We start from the raw sequence: 24029 nt of genomic DNA, 5'->3' as shown, positions 1-24029 counted from the left end.
TCTCATCATCAACAAATTTGTAACAAATTGGCCTCAAAGAGCATGTTTCCATCCATTAAACATTTGAGTGTTGGACAGTGAGAACAGGACCTGTTGTACTTGACTGCCAACTTTTCTCATTTTCAAATACTCGGTACAGTTTTGTACCGCCAGTTGAGCTCTTAAAATACGAACCATATTTTCATGAAAAGCAGACATATGGCTTGATCCTCTAAGGTGACTCATCAGCTTTCCAGTGAGTCAGTCCACATTAAAAAAGTTTGACATCCACTTGACATCATGCTTTGGTCACCTGAACTACAAATTGTTTAGTAATCTGACTAGAATATTCGTCATGGACAACAACATATTAAAATATATTAAAAATATTAAAACAAGGAAGGAATAATTTCACATTTTGTTGAAATAAATTTATTTGCTTTCTTGCTGGGAGTTAGATTAGAAGCTCAATACCACTTTCATGTCTGTATGGTAGATATAAAGCTACAACTGACAGCCAGTTAGCTTAGCACAGAGACTGATAGTATCAATCATTTCATTGAATTCTCTGCACCAAATGTTTCTGTTCCGGCTATTGTCTTGAGTGGTGGAACAGTTCAGGTGAGGTGTTGAGAGAAGACACGCAGATGAAAGGTGATAATCGGTCTCATCCCATTCATGTCACTGACACACTGATCCCACAGCGCAAAGTGAGTGCAGGAATATAACGAACTGCAGCCTCTCAGTTACAGAGTCACATTATTAAAGGCTTGCACAGATTTAATCTAATCTTCTCAATGAAAAAATCATGTGAGAAAATTAAATTGTGGCTGTGCCATGGGCTGAAATTATATTTGTCATTCCTGTATTGCTTGATGAAGTGCGGTTTGTATTAATAAACGTGCTGCGATAGAGCTGCTGAAGACTACATCTCTATAGCTGGATGTCGTTTCTCTGAGCTTTTAAATTAAGGGATCAGACAGCATGCAGAGATACGAGGAAGTGATCATTCCTGAGGCTCAGTCAATTTTAGTTTAATCTCGCAGAGAACTAAATAGCCAAACAATAAAAACAGACACCTTATGTGTGTATTTGAGCCCTCAGCAATGAAGCTCATTCCTCATATCATCTCTGCACATGAGAGGAGCTAATTCCTGCTAAATCCTGTCTGACCAGCTGACAGCTCAGCGGCCTGTCCGCCCTGCAGGCGGCTGAGTCGGTCAGCTGTGTGAGGGCGGTCACTGCAGCAGCAGCTTGAACCCACACTTAGGGTTAATATGAGCTCGATGTGACCTCAGAGAAACTGCCCAGTTTGAAAAGAGGTCGCAACCTTTTATTGACAGGATCATCATTCTCTCCCCCGCAGACCCCTCCTCCTTTTGTTGCTCCCCCTCATTGATTTCTCAGACAATGAAGAAGATCCTTTGTCAACAGGCATGATATCCTGCTGAGCAGGCCCTTCTCGTGTGTGTGTGTGTGTGTGTGTATGTTTGCATGTGCGTGTCTGCCTTTAGCTCTGGCTGTTTATAATATGAATTATTAAAATGCTCGACAACAGCTGAAATGAGCGGGCTGGAGCTGAACGGGGACTGAACCCAGTGGATGCCATAGATTATATTTGTCTGTTGTTTCCCAGTTTCAAAGCTCCGGTTTTTAATCTGGCTCATAAGGCTACGTACAGCATGGCACCGGCTGAGATTCCTAGAAGTTTCTGTACTGCTTTATGGATTAATCCTTTATTAAAAGCAGCAGAATAATGAAATATGAGCCTATTTCTAAGTTCTATTTATAAATACTGAGTGAGCAAAAATACTTCAGTGTCTTAAAAATAGCAGCGTAGCACTACACTACTGTTTTTTTTTTTTTTTTCTGTGTGTCATGGTCTTAATGCTGAATTCTTAAAATGAATTTAACACTACAGGATGAAAAAAACTTTTCATCTGTCCATCTAAATTAATTTTTGTATATTATTTATACTGCACTCGTCCAGATACTTGTACATGCTGATGAAACCTATGAAAACTAAATGAGATGGAAGAAGTGTTCTCTTAATGCATCAAAAGCACAAAAATCATAGATGGCATTTGTTAAATCCTCAGTTGGATGGAGACCAAACAAATGTCAGCCGCAAACATTAGAAAGTTCATTACAGTCTCAAGTGTACACATAGGCTTAAACACTGTGTACAGTACAGGCATTATGCATTCTTATACTCGTTTTGAAACATAGCGAAGGCGTTCCATAATTAATCTTGATATTTATGAGTTCGTCTCTCTCTCCACAGCCCATTTTAAACCAGGCTGGCCTGCCACAGGGCCCCTCGGACCAGAAGGTCGTGGTAGTGACTGTGGATAACTGCGACTCCTCTGTGGCTCTGAGGTTTGGTCATATGATCGGAAACTACACCTGCTCCGCTCAAGGCAGCCAATCAGGATCCAAAAAGTAAGCAGAAATATCAGTTCTTTCATTAGAAAATATAGGATTATTGTTAGTTATATTGAAAGGATTCCATCTTTAGTCCCTAAATATACATAACCCTAACGCTAACCCTGCTTTTCATATTCGCTTATTACTTCTGTATTGACTTCAGTAATTTAATTGATTTCTTTGCAGTCATCTCATTAAGAGAAAGAGTAAACTATTTCTGTGATTAATTTTTTATGTGTTTTTTTCCCAGGCATTAGTGTTGATGATGATGTGTTTTGGTGGAGGCCAGCAGAGCAAAAACTCCTGGTGAGTAAATGTTTGTGTGTTCTGTGTCATCAGATCTCTGGACCTGACTGGACCTCTGCTCCTCGGAGGGGTCCCCAAGCTCCCAGAGGACTTTCCTGTTCTTAACCACCAGTTCGTGGGCTGCATGAAGAACCTGCGTATCGACAACCAGCACATTGACATGGCCAGCTTCATCGCTAACAACGGCACCATGCCAGGTATGTGGCTTTTTGACCTGCTGTTTGGCATCTAAAACAGATTATTTTTTACTTTATCTCTTAAAACTGTGACTGTCAAACAGTGTTTACTGTTAGAGCAGCCAAGTGAGAGAGACTGGCAGAGCAAAGAAACTAACACTGATTGTAATGAGCACAGCAGGGAATTAGAGTCAGTGGGAAATGATCATTGTACCTGCTATGAATAGTTCATTACCCTCTGACTCGTTGCTACTTTGATGAAATAATGAGGTTGGATAGATCAAACGGATAGATAACCTCTTATTTTCTCCCCCTTCTAGGATGCTCTGCCAAAAGACATTTCTGCAACAATAACCCGTGTCTGAATGGAGGAACCTGTGTGAACCTGTGGGGCTCCTTCAGCTGTGATTGCCCACTCGGATTTGGAGGACGAAACTGTGAAAGAGGTGAGTAGAAAAGTCTGGTTCGTCAGGCTGGGAGCGCTCAATCATGAGAGGAGACCCAACACAGATTTTTCTGCGGTTTTGACGTAACACTGTCTGTTTTTTTTAACTGAGACAGAATTTGTCATTGAGCGTGAAGCTGTCATCCATCTGGTTGATAAAAATGGAGCAGAAACAGCAACAGAAGCTCATTAATGCAGGAACGGGTGCGTTTGCATTTAAAAATAACAAAAGAATCAAAGGAACTTTAAAATAGCTGTGCTCAGTGCAGTCACTGCTGTGTTCTGGGAATCCTGGGAGTTGATTTTAGACATGGACATTAGAGTAGTTTTAATGCCAAATTTCTGTCACAATCAGCATCAACTGTGAGTATCAAAGTGGTTGTGGGTGAATTTTTTCAGGTTTAGATGAAGTTGAGCCTGTTTAAGAGTATTTCATATGAACTCTGAGTTTTGCAGTATGTAGCTTCTGTTTCTGTCTCTGTGTTCTCTGGTGTCCGTTTTTGTTCCACCTGATACGCTGCAGCTGTTTTCTGTGCTGATTTATGGTTTACAGCAATTTCAGAAGAGACAGAGGAAGAGAAATGAGACATGTAAGAGGCAGACTTACAAAAACACATTTTTGTTTTTAGTGTAGTGGAACAAGTAAAAAAGAATATTTATTCGAGGGAGCTGTACATTTATTTTCATGCAGATCAAATATTAAAGGGGTTTTGAGAAGTTGCTTTGTAGTGAAGCACAGATGGATGTTTGAATAAGAACGAGTGTGTTGCATAAAGCGCACAAATCTGAGGAGAATATGAGGACAGGAGGGTAGAAAAATGGGACATAATGCAGTGTGATCACATGTTATCACATTTTCTACACTGCATGTTCTCTCCTTTTGCACTTCACTCCTCCCTGCAGCCAATAATGAAATCCTCACAGCATCAGGTTTATTTACCGTCGCTAATCGATCATTTCGATTCGGGCAACTAAGGTGCTCTTTTACACTTCCCACAGGGACAACTTAATAAGAAGGAAACTGATGCATGTCAGGGCAATGTGTCCTTTCATGTCACCTCTTTGACATGTGAAAGAGCCAGAAAGCTTCTCTTTCAGAGAACATGCAGACTCAAGAGTCAGAACACGAACACAGTGATGCTAAAGTGGTAATGATGCAAATGAGGCAACTTTACAATCCCACCGGGAGATGTGAGTGAGTTTTAATCATACACAGTTTTCACTTTTTTACTCAATGTACCAGTATTTGAAACATGTTTTTAAAAAGCCACTGCTCGGTGCAGGTGTTGGTTTGTGAAGCCAGTGATAAGAGCTTTCTGGGAACACCTGATTTGATTTCCGACAGCCACAAAAAGCCCATAGAGTGCACTAAAGCAAATAATCTTTTTCTCTCTAATATCTGCACCCTCATGAGGTGAGAGTTGCTTAGATGTGTGAACTTGGATGTGAGCAGGGAACACGCTGGACCTGCTGATTGACAGTAATGACTTATTCTCATGTCACCCACTGAGAGACTGTCTGTCTTCATTCATCTGTGTCACTCCTGCCTTCTTCCAACCTCGTACTCTCTCTTTATATTAAATAAATATATCATCTTTTTCCTCTCTCCTCTTTTCACCGTAGTTATGGCTAGCCCACAGCGTTTCCTGGGTAACAGCCTATTACAGTGGAACAACCTGGGGGCAGCGGCTGCCTCTGTCCCCTGGCATGTAGAGCTCATGTTCCGCACACGTCAGGCCAGCGCCACACTGCTGCACATCTCCTCCGGCCTACAGCACAACCTCACGCTGCAGGTAAGAAACAAAAAACACAACACGAGGCCCTGAATGCTTGAGGCTAAGTTGCAACATACATTACGTTAGTGTCACAGAAATAATGCAACACACAACAAGGCCAATTCATCCTCAAGGGTAAAAAGATTTATGTATTACTCCCATGGTGCTTTAATTAGGAAGAAACATCTAATTATTATGATTATTTGTTCCGGATGGACATTGAGTCTGATTTGCAGAGAGCAGTATTAGCATCACATTCTGCAACAGAGAGGTAAAACATGTTTCTTTATGTGTGCACAGCAGCCGTCCTCTCCTGAAGTTTCAAAAAAGACTAAACACGTTAGGAACAAGGCTCCACCTGTTGGCCATCTGAGTTGCAGCACATCACTTGTCACTGACTATTAGAGGACATAAAGACAAAACATGATGAGACACTCAGTGCAACATCTGAAGAGTTGACATTTTCAGGCCTACTTTTTGAGCATGTCTAGACTGATGCCTCTTTAATGTTGCATAACTGTCCAATATCTATTTCCAGCTCAGCACACCTATGATGTGCTGCAATGTGAAGTTTGAACTTTAACTGGCCATTGAAGCTGGAGTTTTCTGTCCGTCATGTGCTTCAGTGCTGATTCTTGGTGGTTTCTATTTGTCCTCCCCTACCCTCCTCTGTTATTGAACATTGGTTCAATCTCCCTCCTGCTGTTTCCTCCCTTTTCTTCGGCTCTCTTCCTGCCTTCCTAGCTGCGTGGGGGGAGTGTGCTGATGGGGCTGCACAGGGGGGAAGACTCGACTCTCTCCCGTGTGGAGGAGGTGCTGGTGAACGACGGGGACTGGCATCATGTGCAGCTGGATATTAGTAGCTTGGGAGGAGCACCGAGCCACCACAAAGCTGTCTTATCTTTAGACCATGGGCTCTACCTGGTGAGTTGTTTTAGCCCACTGATGTCGCCATAAATCACATGAGAGAAATTCTTGTAGTTTTGCAGCCATAAAATCCTGATGATCATGTACATTTTCAGGCCAGTATGGAGGTGGATGGGAAGCTGCGGGACTCCAAGCTGAAGACTGTGAGCGTTGGTGGTTTAGCAAGGCCTGATGGGAAAATTCAACATGGCTTCCGTGGCTGCATACAGGTACTCCCCTTCCGTAGACCCAATTCATTTCAGCATTTTTGATCAGGTCTAAAAGGTTTGGTGTTTTTAAAGCATCTAGATTTGGCACAATTTGATTAAAAAAGGTGTTTAAATTACATATACAGTACTAGTCAAAGGTTTGGACGCACATTTCGATTCACTTTAACTGGCAAGTCTGTCCACTCTTTTGACTAATCTCAAATTTATCACTTTTCAACTTAATTTATTTTATTTACAATTTAAACTACTTTTTTTGTTGCAAAAAAATCATTTAGAAAACTGGGTGGTGTTCGAAAAATGTTTTAATATTGTGAGCTTATGCATAACACATAATATTTATACACAACTACAACACAATGCTTTTAGACATTCTAAAAAAAGTAACTGCTGTGTTTGTAGCAGCCTGTTTCACCAAATCTGCAACATGCAAGCTGCTTTTTCCAACATGACATAATTTCCCCTTTCAGTCTGAACATTTCCCAACATGCACTTAAGAGACTGGATTACAGCCTGCTGTCTCCACGAAGCACATATCATAAATGTCATGTAATGAAAAAGACAGCTATCAAACATCCCATGTGAACACATCCTTCATCACATCCTCGTCATTATGCTTACAACCATAACTGTGTCATGAGTCCATGAAGGCATAGTGTGTCTGTTTCTCTGCAGGGTCTGCGTGTTGGTGGGGCTCTCAGTCTGTCTCAGGCCAGAAAGGTGAATGTGGAGCAGGGCTGCAGCGTGCCTGACCCCTGCAGCTCCAGCCCATGTCCTGTCAACAGCTACTGCAGCGACAACTGGGACAGCTTCTCCTGCACCTGCCTCACTGGTCAGTCTGCAGCAGCCGTGATCATAAAACATTTTCAACAGCTACAAGGATTTAAAGCCTTTCAGCTCATGCATTGCATCCCATCACATGAATTGGTTTTCAACTCAAGAAACCCTAAACCTTTTTATTTTCTTAAAATCCATTGTCATTGCCTTAGAAAATATTATTTCAGCCTTTGAAAATTGTTTTTCTGTCTTCAGCTCCTTTGTTAAAATGTTTAGTGCACCATTAACCATATAATTATGAAGTAAAACCAAGTAATCTAATCAAAGTTCCTTTCATATTTAATCCTAATCATTCGATACTCTGTTTTCCACACTGGCAATACCCAGATATGGCAGCACAGCGACTCATTTACCTGTGCCTCATGTTTTTATAGGTTACTTGGGCACCAACTGCACTGATGCATGTGCATTGAACCCCTGTGAGCACGAGTCGACGTGCACCAGGAAGCCGAGCTCGTCACGCGGTTACACCTGTGACTGTCCCAACAACTACTTTGGCCATTACTGCGAGAAAAAGTACAGTTTTCCACAATTCTGTTAAACTGCATGTGTGTGTGTGAGATGGGAACGATTCTTCCTGCATTGTATGTTTCATCAATTTGCAGGTAAACTGATCAAATGTTTCCCTATAGGACTGATTTGCCGTGTCCCAGAGGGTGGTGGGGTCACAAGACCTGCGGCCCCTGCAGTTGTCAGACAGATAAAGGCTTTGACTCTGACTGCAACAAGACGAGTGGAGAGTGTCGCTGTAAGGTGAGAGTACATTCATTACTCTGTAACAAATAGACGAGTGTGCGGGTGCTATGTAACATATTAATAACACACAGTAAGAACTATATTATGCTACAATTGACACAGTTTCACCGTTTTTGCGGTAAGTGCACAAAAACCATTACTACTTGAGAGAGCATGAACATAGCAGATAAAATCAAAACCATATGAACATGATGACTTTTCTAACATTATGGGAAAAAAACAGATGGAAATATATATAGCATAATGAATATTGAAATAGCCTTAATGCAGAATAAAATAAAATGGAATAAAAATAATATAAGAGGGAAACATAATTGAGAAACTCCAGATGTTTTTGGCCAAAGCAGCTGGAGCTTGTCTTAGCACTCAGGAGTGAACATGTGTGGAGGCAAATGAAAATTTAAAAGATATCTAATCAGCACTTCATCTGTCGTGCTACGTTTCCAGGACAACCACTACCGCCCTGAAGGCAGCGACACCTGTCTGTTGTGCGACTGCTACCCGGTCGGCTCTTTCTCCAGAGCCTGCGACCAAGAGAGCGGCCAGTGTCAGTGTAAACCCGGTGTCATCGGACGCCAGTGTGACCGCTGTGACAACCCCTTCGCTGAGGTTTCTCCTAACGGCTGTGAAGGTCAGAATACATCTGATCACTGTCAAGTTATTGTCGTTTAAAATTAAACATCCATGATTCATTGCCAATTTTACCATTTCCATCCTCATCATCTCCCTTCGTTTTACTCCTGCTCCATCTCTCTCAGTAATCTATGACAGCTGCCCTCAGGCCATCGAAGCAGGGATCTGGTGGCCCAGGACTAAGTTTGGTCTCCCTGCAGCAGTTCACTGTCCCAAGGGAACTCTGGGTATGATGGCTTTTCAGCAGCTCTACAAATTACCATATAATAATGGATAATATGAAAGTTGCCTGAAGCTCATTCTCAGCTGCAGTGTACTCCTCACCTCTCATATGATAACTCTCTCTCTCCCTCTCTCTCCTCCTTCTCAGGCACGGCGATCCGCCACTGTGATGAACACAAGGGCTGGATGCCTCCCAATCTCTTCAACTGCACCTCTGTTACCTTCAGCAAGCTGAAAGCTCTGGTGTGTAGTGTCTCTCTGTGACAGTTTTGGAAATTACTTTCCAAATCCCACAATAACATTCTCACTTGCAATGATGTGGAGGTAGAGGCTGATTTGTTTTCAGTTAAAGATCTCCTCCAGGCATGTTTTAAAATACTTAATTTTAAATAATAATATGTTTCTGATGTTTTTTCCAAATAAAACATAAATTACCTTGTTAAAAGTTCCTATAATTACATCTACTGTTTTTCCCTTGTGGTGAAATTCATAATCTATGAATATGCAAATATTTTTTCACATCTTCTACTTCTCAGTAAAGTCAATTCTCAGTGTTTGTGCATTGGAGCTTCAAAGTTTAGTTGCATACTGGACCAGGATTGGCTTCTAGACTAGTTGTGACACAAAATAAAGCTCATATGTTACAAGTCTTAAACTCAGATTCAGGGTGAGAAAGACAAACAGCTTGCTAATGACAAACTTTATTTAAGCATCCATAAGCTACTAAATAGCCGTGTTTCCTTTTTGTCCACCAGTCTGAAAGGTTTTCCCGTAATGCATCGCTCCTGGACTTCGGACATACTCAGCAGACGGCAGCCATGTTGGCCAACGCAACCTTGCACACAGAGAAATACTACGGCAGCGATGTGAAAGTGGCCTACCGGCTGACACAGAGTCTGCTACAGCATGAGAGCAACCAGCAGGGCTTCAATCTCACGGCTACACAAGATGTCCACTTCACTGAGGTGAACAGTCACTAGATATCATGAGTGGAAACACTCCACACACACACAAAACTGGTTTATGAACAGGAAGTCATGTCTGTCAGCCTCTCTTACTGCAGGCAATTAATCACACTTCATTCACTCTCCGTCGAGGCCTCCTGTCACACTGAACTCTCGCTGTTCTCTGACAGAATCTGGTCCGTGTGGGCAGCGCCATCCTGTCTCCAGAGACACAGAAGCACTGGGAGCTGATCCAGCACACGGAGGGTGGCACGGCGGTGCTGCTGCGCCACTATGAAGAATATGCAAACACACTGGCACAGAACATGAGGAAGACTTACCTCAGCCCGTTCACCATCATTACCCCACACATTGGTGAGCATTCAACAACCCCTAATTGTGACCTTTTCTAAATCATAACAGAACAGATAAATTAAGAAAAAACACAAAAAACAAATAAAACATAATATATAACATATGAGGCAGCGCACAGTAAACAAATCAAAGTAAAGATGGAAGAAATATTTACGTCCCTTGACTTTAACTTCTTTATATGAATCAGAAAATTTCAACTTCCTATTAGAAATTCAAAACAGGAAATTGCCTCCATTAATTTGAAACATTCAGAAAAATCTGACTTTGACTGAATAAACCTCAAAGCTTTTCTCCATTAAATGTTACAGCCTTCATCACGAAACAATATGAGTGTTTCTCCTATCAGCACAGCAATAGGGACTGAAACAGAACTTAATATGTTTAAAATGTGTCCGTTTAATAAATACACAAACTCAAAATAAAAACATTTTCAACAGCAGAGCTTTCTGACGCTGGTTGTGTTTGTGTTCTCAGTCATCTCTGTAGATCGTCTAAAAAAGATGAATTTTGCCGGAGCCAAACTCCCTCGGTACCAGTCCCTGAGGGGCCCTCGTCCTGCGGACTTGGAGACGGCTGTCACATTGCCTGATTCAGTCTTCCAGCCACCTGTGGACACCAAGGGCCACAGGCACCTGGACGTCTTTCCAGAATCCTCTCTGAGGAACCGCTCAGCTAACAGGAAGAGACGCCATCCTGATGACAGCCAGCAGGATGCTGTCGCCAGTGTGATCATCTTCCACAGCCTGGCCTCACTGTTACCAGAGAGCTACGACCCTGACAAGAGAAGTCTGCGGTAAGAAGGGGGCATTTTTCCCTTTGACAGTTGATAGTATGGAGACAGACAGAAAAATCTGGTACAGAATCAGAGTTATGTGAAAACTAACTTTCTAAGTGAAAATTAAACCTAAAGTCACTGTCTGGAATCACACCAAGGACTTTACAGTCATTTTATATAACTTGTATACCAGGTATCATAAAATACATGCCAGGTCCAAATATAGAGACTTTTAAAAAAACTCATTTAGTTTTGCTGGTGGAGCTTTTGTTTGGACTAATATTTAAGACTGATCAGAAATCAGTTTTTAAAATAAATTGTCCCGACAAGCTGAAAGTTCTTATTTGTGTTGCTGACATCTCATAGAAAAGTGGTACACATGATCTATCTTGGTTTGTGTCTTGACTTACAGAATCATTTCAAAAAGAATTTATTGAATCTTTTTTTTTCTTTTTTCTTCAGAGTGCCAAAGCGTCCGGTCATCAACACACCTGTGGTGAGTATCACAGTGCACGACAATGACGAGCTGCTGCAGCACACACTGGACAAACCCATCACTGTGCAGTTCCGCCTGGTCACCACTGAGGAGCGCTCCAAACCCATATGTGTCTTTTGGAACCACACCATACTGTGAGTGCACACATACATACACACACACACACACACACACACACACACACACACACACACACACACACACACACACACACACACACACACACACACACACAGAGTCATTAATGACACTTTGAAAACTAGCTGCAGTTGTGTCCTCACATTGTCCTCTGCACTTTGTGTTTTCTGTCAGTGCTGGTAAAGGTGGCTGGTCAGCGAAAGGGTGTGAGGTGGTTTTCAGAAACAGCACACACATCAGCTGTCAGTGTTATCACATGACCAGCTTTGCAGTGCTCATGGACATCTCCAGGAGAGAGGTGAGAGACGTCAAACTTTTAACCTTCCCTTTTGATCCCCTCCGCACTCCGCCTCAAACTTTTCTATTCATGCCTTTTGTGACAGAACGGAGAGATACTGCCAATCAAAATCCTGACGTGGAGTACGGTGGGAGTAACGCTGGGCTTCCTCCTCCTCGCCACCATCTTCCTCCTCTGTCTGCGAGCCATGCAGTGCAACAAGACGAGTATAATCAACAATGGAGCCACTGCTCTCTTCTTCTCCGAGCTCATCTTCATCCTGGGCATCAACCACGCTGACAACCCAGTAATGAATCAACTTCTCTACTTTCTTCCCGTTTCTTTACTGAATATTCTTCTCTTTCATCTCTTGTTTTAATCTGTTTCTCCTCTACACTCTCTGCAGTTTTTGTGCACAGTCATCGCCATCCTGCTACACTTCTTCTACCTCTGCACTTTCTCCTGGCTCTTCCTGGAGGGGCTGCATGTCTACCGCATGATCAGTGAAGTGCGAGACATTAACTATGGACCCATGAGATTCTACTACCTGATTGGCTGGGGCGTGCCTGCCTTCATCACTGGTGTGAACCCTCATATTAATCCTGTTAAAAACACATCAGTGTACCTGCTATACAGGGGGAAATCCTTTAGTTAATGTTTTGTAGTATCTTAAATCTCTATAAAGCAGCAGATTCTCAACATCATGCCAGTACATTACAAAAATCTACTTTTAGAGACTCAAAATGTCATCGAGATATGGAAGTGTGATCCATCACAGAGAAAAAAAAAGCACCCTTTTTATTTTAAATTCTATTTCAGTTTAAGTTTTATGATAGTTGCCTCGCAATGCAAACCGGGACTCTTGTTGTTTTATGACATTAAGACACTCAAAAAATACATCAAAAAGTAGTAAATTCCTTTAGATGAGAAATGGTTTCAACAGATGTTAAAGAAGAAACCAAGATAAACAGTGTTGCATCAACAAACAGAGAGCAACATAAATGTATTGTAAATGTCTGATGCTACCTCCAGGTTTGGCGGTGGGACTGGACCCTGAAGGCTATGGGAACCCAGACTTCTGTTGGCTGTCGATGTACGACACTCTCATCTGGAGCTTTGCTGGACCCATCGCCATGGTGGTGTCGGTAAGGCCCTGCAGATCCCGCCATTTGTCATAAATAATGCACATACCATGATGTAAACACAGAAGCATTTAATAAAAATAAATAGAGCTTTTATCCAGAATTTATAAAATGCTGACTCATGATTATCTCACACAAGCAGCATTACAGATGTTATCACAGTGAACACACCCGTCACTGTTCAGCTGAATTACTGCCAGCACGTGTTAAAGTTCACTTGGCTGGAAAAAGGACATTGGAAAGGTTCATTTGTTGTTCACTTTCACAAATTCCTGCGTAAGTAGTGATGCAGTTTGATATCATTTCCACAGATGAACATCTTCCTGTACATCCTGTCGTCCAGAGCCTCCTGCACACAGAGACACCAAAGCATCGAGAAGAAAGAGACCCGAGTGTGAGTGTCACATTTACCCGAATATAAAGACAGACAATGAGAGAGAGGGAGAGTCATTTTGCTGAAGTTCTTTTATTGAGGGTTTTTTCTGGCACATTTTATCAGTTTTATCACCATATTAATCTTCAAAGTTGTGTAAATGTGGTAACAATTCCCAGCTGAACTTTCCAATCAAACAAGTAAAACTGGACCAACAACCATCTAAAAGATGTTAGCGATGGAATTTCCACATGATTTAATGACAAGCACGTTAGATCATTTGTTTCCTCTGATTCACTCTAAAAATAGCTCAATTATTTCAATAACTAAATCTGAGTCATAAGTGTGCAAGATTTGAGATCATTGCAGGACAGACTTCTCAAATAAAAAAGATGTTTCACATCAGAGGTTTTGTGTCACTAGAATCCTTTCCTCACTTTTTTCGTAGTTTTCAATTTTGTATTTTTGTCCCTTTTTCTGTGATTTCTAGTCACTTATCATCAACCTCCATCTTCAGGTTATTGAATGCATAGAAATCATCCCGACAGCTCCTCCTAACATCTCTCTGTTTTCTCTCTCATGTGATTCATATTCTGCAGCTCGGGCCTGAAGACTGCAGGTGGGGTTCTCTTCTTGGTGTCAGTCACATGCTTTCTGGCGCTCCTCTCTGTCAACAGCGACATGATTATCTTTCACTACCTGTTCGCTGGGTTCAATTGCGTGCAGGTGAGCCCTCCGATTCCCCCCACAACAGCTTTATAGGTGTATTTTGGTCCTTTTCATTCCTGACCTTCTTCCGTTTTCTGTCATCCAATCCAGGGTCCCTTTGTTTTCTTCTTCCGCATTGTCTTCAATAAGGAAGCGAGGAATGCCATGAAATACTGCTGCAGCCGCAAGCGCCCAGATCATATGATTAAATCCAAAGCCTCTGTGAGTCCTGCGCCACCAAGTCAGAGAAAATACTCTATTCAGTCTGACACCTCTGGGATGTAGAGCTCAAATTAGTCACATGTGCAGCGCACTCCTAAACAAAACACTAAAACTGTTGCTGGATTGAAGACTGAAAAGTTGACAATTGAGTTTGAACCTTTAAACCTTTTTTTTTTTTTTTTTACATGATTTTAAAACCATGTCAAGTGTATACACGTGGGTCAAGCTATATTCACTACCTTAAAAGACAAGAGGCTATATTCAATATTTTTGTGACGCTCAACAAATCCCAGAATTACTCATAAACAACACACTTAGGAGGAGGAGTTTAGGAGCTGTTTTTTATTCTTAAAACACTAATCTGTTCTTGTCTTATTGCTGTACTTTCAGGGCTACAAATGCAACACCAACTATATGGACGGCAGGTTGTACCACCTCCCCTTCGGAGACTCCAGTGTGTCTCTGAACGGCACCATGCAGAGTGGCAAGAGCCTGCAGAGCTACGTGCCGTTTGTCCTCCGGTAAGGAAATAATGTGAAAGATTAATACACAGCATTAACTCACGCAGTGACTGAAAAGGCTCTAACCTGATTTTTTTCTGTGTTTTCAGGGACGATGGGTTAAGTAACAGTCAGGCGCACATTGCTCTGAACGACCATGCGTCACTCTTCCATGAAAATAAGGAACATTTGGATGGTACTTTCCTCTCTCCGTATCTCTGTATATTTACTTCACCTGCACTGACACTTACCTGCATTAACTCTTGCTCTCTATCTGTGTGTAGATCGCGACAGCGACTCAGACAGCGACCTGTCTTTAGAAGATGACCAGAGCGGCTCCTACGCCTCCACGCACTCCTCTGATAGTGAGGACGAGGGCCCCCTCCCTCCAGAGGAATGCTGGGAAAGCCTGGCGTCCAGTGTTGGCAAGAGACCACAAGCAAATGGTACGAAGAGCTCAATCTGAACCTTCATGTTTTATCATTGTATTCAAGTCACAATGATTTTCTGAACAATAATTACCAGGAAATCTTTAAGAAAACCCAGATGATCATTAAACAAAACGCACAGCTGTCTGAAAGTATCACCTTCCTTCTCTCCCTCCTTCCTTCATCAAAATACTTTTTTAACTGTTCTTGTTTGGTGCATGATAAAAGGGATTTTTAAACAGTCACTGATGTTGTGCCTGATTCTTAATCAAAGCAAAGATGGTAGCCAGAAATTACATCTTTGCTTTATTTGTACGTGAACCAGAATGATCTTATTATTATATATTAATGTAATTTTCCAATATTTTATATTTTCATACAAATATGTTCATATTTTGCTTGTGTTTATATGTAGAGGAAGGACATTTTTCATTTCCAGCGTCTTGGATAGGACACACAGTCACAGTTTCAGAAACTGTTTTGTGCAATTAGACAGAATATCTTTATACAGTCATTCAGAAACTAGTGATACAACAATGGAACACTTGAAAAAAACCTGCCCATGTTACCATTAGAGATTTTTAAGATGCTCATGGCGACACTATTCATTTGTCTCTGTTTCCCAGACAACAGCCTGAGTAAGATGTACTGGCCTTCAGATTATGCACCACCAGTGAGCGACAGTGAACTCACAGCTGCAGACAGACTGAAGGCAGAAAGTCCGGCCAATCCTGAGCTGAGCCTTGGTCGTGACACCCGGACGTTCTCGGACGACCGGACGCAGGACTCCATGATGGTTCTGCTGCCCAATTTGCCAAACTTCAACGCTCACCCTCACAAAGGTGAAGTTCAGCTTACACCTGCAGGAGTTAGAGATTGTTTAAAGTGCTTAATGTATCCTTTAAATGGGTTTGAAAATGTGTCTTTATTGTAATGTAAGAAGTAAAAGAAAATATTATGTGGTCTTAGATAGTTTCATCTGTTCTTAGTGCAGTTCTAAATTATTCCACCATATTAATTGGTTTTACTGAAATTTATACTGATATTTTAAGAATGAATATGAGTAAATCACATCTTGTTTTTATGCTGTGCAGGGATTCTAAAGAAGAAACAGCTTTCTCCAATCGTAGAGAGGAACGGTTTCAATCGAATTCACAATGAACTGTGTGAAAACGCTCCGGGCACAGTGTCCCCACAGGGGTCGTCCAGTAGTGACAGACGAGCCGACCCGGCCAAACCCAACCTCCCCGATCAGCTGAACGGTGTCGCCATGAGCATCAAAGCTGGGACGGTGGATGGTGACTCATCAGGATCAGAGTGAGTATCAATATAAACTAGATCTGCAGAGCCACATAAAGATACAAAAAACAGTTTCAGACACTTTTAGGAATTCCCATAAACAAATCAACTGTCATTAAACTTGTCCAGTGTTGTGTCCGTATGTCATTGTTGCGTTTGTCTGCGTACACCTTGTGCTGCTGTCCTCACTGAACATTGTCATAGTCTCTCATTTCCACCTAATTATCTTAAATGTTAACCAAATGAAGACAGCACCTATAGCATGATTTAAATTGACTCAGAAACTAAAGTGACAAAGCCAAGTGACAGAAATCTCTAATTTAAGAAGACAAGCTGCAAGTTTAATAACTGCTACAGCTGTAATGTCTCATCCTTGTCAAAGGAACATCATGAAATCTCTATATTATATACTTCTGCTCATGTAGTGTAGAGAGAAGTATTAGACATGCAACTCTAGCTTTCTAGCTCCCTTTTAATGCAGTTAATGATGGACAAATCCACAATCAGTGAAAATAAGCAGCCAAAACAGTCTATTATAGCAAAGTGGTCTAGTAATTAAAAAAAATATATACAGTAAACTGAGTAGGCTGGGTGTTGTTCAACATTTTTTTAATACTATTGCCAATACAGCACCTGACTTTTATTACCAGTAAATAAACAATACTTTTTTTCGCCTTACTTTAGAAGTATAAATATGTTTTACTACAAAAAAATATTTTTAATGCAATAGAGAAAAGTTCTCAAATATCAACTGTTGTTGAACATTTGATGCAAACTCTTGATACTGGAAAGTTTGCAGCTCTAACAATCATCTGGTTTAACAGATGGATGCTGAGGCTTAAGAGAGAGAACGTCCGTTATGTACATTTTAAAATCTATCAGAATTGCCTGCTATCATCTGTTTACCTTGCGAGGCAGGTGCATTTGTGAGATCAGCATATAATGTAGGAATTCATCTTGTCAGGCTTCAAGTTACGAGCTTGACGAATCAGCGTTACAAATCCAGCTGCCTCGCAAGGTAAGACGATGATAGACAGTTGCTTCATCCAATCACCTGGCGAGTATTTTTTGAAAGCGTCTGCTCTTTTCCAAACTGTTTCCATGGATGACTTCCCAGATGGTTCTGTGTAACAAACCATCTGGTGCATCAAGTTAATTGTCTGCTGCATGAATCACTATGAGTTAGAGCACTGGACGAGAACAGTGGAGTTTAACCTGCTTTACTGCACTGATCTGTGGATAAAAAGCTGCAGCTGCACGTCTAAAGGTTTAGTGTATGTCTGTACTACTTTAAATGAGTCCAAAGACACAGTGGACAGGAGGAATCTCACGTCTGGTTTAGGTATTAACATATACGTGTGTATTTATGTCTCTCAAAGGCATTTTTAATCACTCAACTCTTGAAATACAGTAGGGTTTATTTATAGTAAAAATATTAACTGTAGTTTACTAATCAACCTTCTCTGCTCCTTCTCTTTCCAAAAAAAAATCATAGATTTTTATTCTTTAATTTTATCCCATGAAGCACTGATCCTCATTCAAACAAATCAGGATCACTGTCTTCAGATTGGTGCATCATTTTAGCATCTGCCATCCATTACTCTGTGTGTGTGTGTGTGTGTGTGTGTGTGTGTGTGTGTGCGTGTGCGTGTGCGTGTGCGTGTGCGTGTGCGTGTGCGTGTGCGTGTGCGTGTGCGTGTGCGTGTGCGCGTGCGCGTGTGCGTGTGCGTGTGTGTGTGTGTGTCTCTTTTTTTTGTGTTCTTTCATGTGCTGTGCTGCATTGGTCCGCCCCCACCATCCCATCCTCAACTCACCCTCCTCTTTTTCCTCCTCCTCCTCCTCTTCCATTTCCACCCTGTTTCCCAGCAGCCACTGCAACACCTCCATATGACTGCGCTGATGGAGGGGTGTGTCTTTGCAGGTCATAGAGCCTCCTTCCTCAACACTGACTGCGAACAGGGAGCATCGGACTTCCCCTTTAAAAATTAAAAAACAAGTGGAAAAAGAAGGAAATCTCACCCCCCCCCCCCCCCCCCCCCCCCCCCCCCCCCCCATCAACATGATCCTCTGATGGAGTGTGTGTATGTGTGAGTTTGTGTGTGTATGTGTGTGTGAGTTCATACATGTGTGCCAAACCTCAGGAGTCACTGCACTGGCCCGGGCTCGAGCACACTGATGGAACGAGCATCACTCTCCCTTTAAACAAATCATTTTGTTTACATACTTGAAGCAATGCACTTTTTAATTTACCACCCAGATTTTCTGGCGTGTTTTCTTGTTTTGGTAGTTTTTTGTTTGTTATTTTGTTCGAGGATATATATTTTGTTTTGAAGACTGTGGAACAATACAGAGGTCATGCTTTTCGGGTGGGTCATTAGTCGTAGACTTGCAAACATTCAGGGAAATTCCTTGCTTCATACATAGCTACTTTTTATGCTTACGTCGCTGTTGGAGCTGTTGGTGTTTGTGCCAGTCTGAGGTTTGCTCTGTGTCGGCGGTCAGAGGTCAGACTCAGGTTTTTTTCAGTTACTTCACATGCCTGAAATGTCCAAAAGGCACAAAACAATGGTTGAGCGATGGACCATTTCCACCCTGAAGCGAGCCTGCCACTACAAACAGAGGCTCTTCACAGATACATGAACTGAACTTGAAAACAGGGAGGAAAGAATCGCTGGATCTGCTCGTCACTGGATGCTCCATTATAAGCTATTTCTCATTAATGAAGGATGATTTCCCCCTAGGCGACAGCTGTTTGCAGCTGGAGAGACTGACGGCTTTCTGCACTGCTCCGCTTTCATTCCCTCACATCAACGAGGGTGCAAACCTGCATGTGCAGACCTAAAAAAATGACTTAATGAACTTTTGTTTTCCTTTGTAAATCACTGAGAGCATTTTTTTTTACGGACGTAAAAAACGCTCTCGTTCATCGTTTCATCTGAGGGATGAACGCATTCATTTCAGTTCGGTGACTTAACAGCTGTATTTTATAGATTAGCTACGGAGCTTTTGTCTTTTGTAAAATAATGAAACACATGAAAACTTGTGCTGTAATACTATTTGAACTGTAACCCATTTTTACTGTACAGAGGAGCCTGTAAATGGAACATATCTCTAAATGAATCATCTAAGTAAATATGTACACTTCTTTCACACACTCTTAATACCCAGGAGGAAATGATCTTCTATCTACTTTCAGTCAGATTGATATGATGTGTGGATGCCATTTTTACCAGCTGTATGAATTCAATGTAAACATTTAAATGTCATTGCGATGCCATAAGAATCACTCGCAGGTCAATCATGATGTTTATATCTACTCTGGTATCACAACAGAGGATTGTCTCTTTTACGCTGCCGCTCCTGTTTTTACTGATTAAACTGTTTTCTACCATTTCCATTTTACCTCAAATTTCTATCAGTGCCAAGTCAAATCACATCACTTTTTTAAAATGTGGTGTTTTTCTGTTTTCCTGTATAATGTATTTTACAGAAACACACAGCTGTTTGCGGATGTGAAGGTACTGTTTGTACATACAAGTGGAATAATCAGATATTTGCTATAAAAAAGGACCAGCCTACAAATATCTGTTACATGAAACCAACTCAGCACTGCTGAGATCAGACAAGTCTGTACTATTTAATGACTTTGAAACACAGGAGGAGAATAAGTTTCCATCGTAACTCATTCAAATCTCCTTTATGAACCAGATTTTCCTGAAAACAAGTCAGACTCACTGAAGTAAGGAACTCCTGCTTCATGAGACACCCCTTTGATGCTGAAGCTTCCTGTTTTACTGTTCTTATCTGGTGTGTAAAACCTGCTCGTTATAGTGCAACAGAAATCACCTTCATCCGCAACCACTGTTGCAGATGGCAAAGTGTAGTGATACAGGGTAGTCTCTGGAGAATGGCTGGTATTTTTCTATGTGGATTAACTTTGTAAAGGATTTCACCAAAATTCAATGAGTAAAAGAGACAGTTGCAGTTTTTAAGATGGTGGTATGGTTGTGTTTCTGCTCTCACAGATGAATCTGCCAGAGGCGCATTTAATAAAGCCAAATATGACAATATTAAACTTTAATGATCCCTGCTGGAGACTGAGTTGTTGCAGCAAAAATAAATTAAGCAAAAAGTCACCATGCACCTTTCAATGGATGTAGGGAAAAAAAGACAATGTGAGAAGAAAGATGCTCATTCACAGACTCAAGTTTCTGATTTCCAAAGTAAATGAAACATTGTACACCAACTCTGAAATTTGAACAAATGAAGAATGTTGTCAAGTTTCAATTAATTTGCTTTGTTTTTCATAAAATAACAATGATAGACTTTTTAGTTTTGATTTGACCTGTTCTGAAAGATTCTCCTCAGTTTGGTTTACAGTTAGGAGAAATGGCTGACTTTTTAACACGTCTGAAATTTAAAGGAATAATTCAACATTTTAAGTAAATATACTTATTGGCTTTTTGCTGAGAGTTGGTTTTAAAGATTGATATCCATCTCATATCAGCAGAAACAGCTGACTGGGCTCTGCCCAAAGGTAACTCTGCTTTTAAGAGGAGCTGTAAAGCAGATTTTGTACCCTTTGAACAGAATCAGGCAACCTGCTTCCCCCAGTTTCCACTCTTTATGCTAAGCTAACAGTTGCTCTGTCTAGCTTCATATTTACTGTACATGACAGTGGTAGACCCTATCAATTCTCTCAAATTATTCCTTCAGGCAGCAGTAATTGTGCTATGACTTGGCCAATAGTGGGTCCCCAAAACCTACATGGTGTATTAAACCTCAGTACTCCATTGGCTGCTACAGAATCTGCAAACTTTAGAGCAGTGGTTCTCAAAGATTTATTAGAAATCTAATAACAAATTATTAGAAATCAGCAATGAACTTCTACACTGGATTGTATAGTGAGCCATGTAAAGCTTTCTGCTCAGGCCTAAAAAATATGAAACAATCAGAGCCTAAAGAAACACAGGAAATTCCACTACAGCAAACTTAGACATGAAATGTGTGTGACCGAGACTTAAAGTTAATTTCTTAAGTAGCGTGCCAGCAATGTAACGGTTTGATATAAGCACAATAATTGCAGAATTTCTGACCAATGAACTATCCTGCACGTTCCGGAGGAGGAAATACACTTGATGTCTGATTTTTTTCTTCATGATGTAACATGACTTTGATCAAAGCATTTTTTTATCATCATAAATCTGTCATAATAAATTGATTCAGTACTGTACCAACTGACAGTTATAATCTTGTTAAACGAAATATGTGATTTAGAGGATCATTTCATCAAGTAAGTAGTATTAACAAAGTTGTTTTTTGGGCTCTCCAAAATGTCCCTAAATCTGTAAATTTCCCTAAACCCGGCTATACTTTCATTCACATGACGGGTGAGGAGGTTTGTTGTGACTACCCAAAATAGTTAATTCTGAAAAATGTGACTCATCATGGGGGCTGCTCTGATGATCGGATATGGACAATTACTGTGGTTATAAATGTTTTTATCACTTAAAACACAAATATTTTAAAGTCTGAAAGTTGTCTTTGTGAAACAGCAAGCACACCTTTAGGTGGCAGTGTTTTTAAATCGACACACGGTATTGTATGATGCAGTGAAGTTGTTTTGCATTCAGACTCAGTCACTAGATGCCGCTGTTGCGGTTTACCTGTCTGCTCATCGCTCAGCTCTCATCTCCAGATACAAAGACGCTTCACTTCGTTATTTAACCGTCCTTTTGAGCTGCAGCTGCTTCTGAGCCTGCAACAGAAACAGAAAGTTAAGATTTATGTTAAACTGAAAATGATTACTGCTGTCAATACTGATTTAACTCCTCTTTGATTAAAGAATTAGATCTTAAATCTTAAAAGAAATTTTAATTCAACTTACAAATTATTAGAAATCAGCAATAAATTCATATTTAATTCAAAGTTAAATAGTAAAATTGGTTATTGATGAGATAGAAAAACTGATCTTACATTGCAGTGATTCTCCGGCTTTGTCATCGCAGCAGCTAAATGTGATAGATATGAATAGTGTTCATGCTCACTCTTTGTTGTAACTACAGCCCTAAAACAAGCAGTATTTCTCTCTCCAGCAAAATGTTTCCTGAATGTGTGCTACTACTTGCTACTTCTTAAAGTATGTATTTTATTTGTTTAGAGCAGTGATTCACAAAAGGTGAAGGATCACAAGATAAAATCTGAAGGGTCACAAAGATGAATTAAAGCCGCAAGCGGCGATTGCGGGCCCTCGCTCACCCATGCCACCGCGGGGCCTGAGGCATGGCGGGGCTGTGGCGTGAAGCAGAAAGTGAGAAAAAACTTGGAAGGAGGCCCAAAAATGCAATGTTTCGTTCATCCAGTAGGGGGCAGTCACAGGTAGTTACACATATGGTCTGGTGTGGTCTGGTGTGTTCAGGGCGGCCACTCATCAGTCATGTGAAGTTTGGAGTGAATTGGACAAAGCATGAAGGAGTTATGAGAGGTTGATGGTTCATCCACCAGGGGGCAGTAGAGTGTAACAAAACACAAGCGGTTGCGTTCAGGGTGGGACAGTGATTACACATGTGAAGTTTTGTTGAAATCGCACAATGATGATGTAAAATATGGCACTTCTTGTTTCCACTAGGGGGCGACACGAGTGAGATCGCCTATGAGCGAATGGAGACGTTGAGGTCGGCACCCTGGACCTGTGTACCAATTTTCATGATGATACGAGTTCAATAAAGCCTTCAAAAAGCCAAACGTATTTTCATGGCGAGGAATTGATGGTCGCCGCGTCGCCACACGGATGCCATTACTCGTAGCTTCACAGTCTTCATAATGTAGCTTCACCAACTGGTTCTGAATGAAGTTGATGGGGCAAAGTATGTAATTTTAATGAATCTTAGTTAACTTCCTGTTACCAACGGGGGGCGCTATGAGTTACGTGGGAAGTTAATATATCGGGACGTTCAGGGCGGAGCCATCATCATGTCCAGCAAGTTTGAAGCTGATTGGACGAAGTATGTGGGCGTGAGAGCCACTCGTATGTACATGGCGAGCACGCCAAAGTTAGTTGAATCCTGGCAGACACGCCCTTTGACCTACGGATGCGCAGAGCACAACTTAAGCTCAGCTAGATCTGGAGATGTTGCGTACCTAATTTGAACTTGATCGGGCGAACGCTGTGGGAGGAGTTCATTTTAGGCGGGAAAAATCAAAACCAAAATGGCCGACTTCCTGTTGGGTTGAGGTCATGAGGTCAAGAGGCTTTTTTGCATATGTGGGTATAATACATATGTGTACCGAATTTTGTGAGCATAGGACAAAGTTAGCAAAATTCCCTATGGGCATTTTTGGACTTTGTAGGGGGCGCTATTCCGCAATTCTGCTTCGACCATGTGCGACCACCCAAAAATATCGAATTTCGGATGAGGCCGGACGTCCGTGCAAAAGTATAAGCATTTTCGCATTTGGGAAAGGGGCGAAATTGGGGCACGAAATGTCGGAAGAATAATAATAATAATAATAATAAACATTACAATTTCAATAGGGCTTTCGCCAGGCGACTTGCAGTCGCCGCTCGGGCCCTAATAATAATAATAATAAACATTACAATTTCAATAGGGCTTTCGCCAGGCGACTTGCAGTCGCCGCTCGGGCCCTAATAATAATAATAAAC

The 24029-nt window shown here is 41.3% G+C and overlaps 1 protein-coding gene across 1 annotated transcript in view; it reads left to right on the top strand.

The window, feature by feature from the left end:
* celsr2 (cadherin, EGF LAG seven-pass G-type receptor 2) overlaps positions 1 to 18390 on the top strand; it is a 56141-nt gene extending 37751 nt beyond the window's left edge. The window contains exons 6-34 of the mRNA XM_062415301.1: positions 2264 to 2421; positions 2746 to 2909; positions 3209 to 3334; positions 4957 to 5126; positions 5853 to 6032; positions 6131 to 6244; positions 6917 to 7073; positions 7453 to 7594; positions 7711 to 7831; positions 8282 to 8465; positions 8593 to 8694; positions 8838 to 8932; positions 9445 to 9654; positions 9825 to 10008; positions 10483 to 10801; positions 11246 to 11413; positions 11592 to 11715; positions 11801 to 12001; positions 12101 to 12275; positions 12727 to 12839; positions 13148 to 13230; positions 13809 to 13935; positions 14029 to 14139; positions 14530 to 14660; positions 14750 to 14835; positions 14924 to 15085; positions 15694 to 15909; positions 16162 to 16384; positions 18233 to 18390. Coding sequence (XP_062271285.1) covers positions 2264 to 2421; positions 2746 to 2909; positions 3209 to 3334; positions 4957 to 5126; positions 5853 to 6032; positions 6131 to 6244; positions 6917 to 7073; positions 7453 to 7594; positions 7711 to 7831; positions 8282 to 8465; positions 8593 to 8694; positions 8838 to 8932; positions 9445 to 9654; positions 9825 to 10008; positions 10483 to 10801; positions 11246 to 11413; positions 11592 to 11715; positions 11801 to 12001; positions 12101 to 12275; positions 12727 to 12839; positions 13148 to 13230; positions 13809 to 13935; positions 14029 to 14139; positions 14530 to 14660; positions 14750 to 14835; positions 14924 to 15085; positions 15694 to 15909; positions 16162 to 16384; positions 18233 to 18257 — 4371 coding nt within the window. The 3' untranslated portion in view covers positions 18258 to 18390. The remainder of the gene's footprint in view (positions 1 to 2263; positions 2422 to 2745; positions 2910 to 3208; positions 3335 to 4956; positions 5127 to 5852; positions 6033 to 6130; positions 6245 to 6916; positions 7074 to 7452; positions 7595 to 7710; positions 7832 to 8281; positions 8466 to 8592; positions 8695 to 8837; positions 8933 to 9444; positions 9655 to 9824; positions 10009 to 10482; positions 10802 to 11245; positions 11414 to 11591; positions 11716 to 11800; positions 12002 to 12100; positions 12276 to 12726; positions 12840 to 13147; positions 13231 to 13808; positions 13936 to 14028; positions 14140 to 14529; positions 14661 to 14749; positions 14836 to 14923; positions 15086 to 15693; positions 15910 to 16161; positions 16385 to 18232) is intronic.
* Positions 18391 to 24029: the final 5639 nt, after the last annotated feature.

The sequence above is a fragment of the Scomber scombrus genome, chromosome 3 (assembly GCF_963691925.1).
Source record: "Scomber scombrus chromosome 3, fScoSco1.1, whole genome shotgun sequence".
Taxonomy (NCBI): Eukaryota; Metazoa; Chordata; class Actinopteri; order Scombriformes; family Scombridae; genus Scomber; species Scomber scombrus.
Note: the sequence above shows the minus strand (reverse complement) of the source record. Positions and strands in the feature narration are given on the sequence as shown.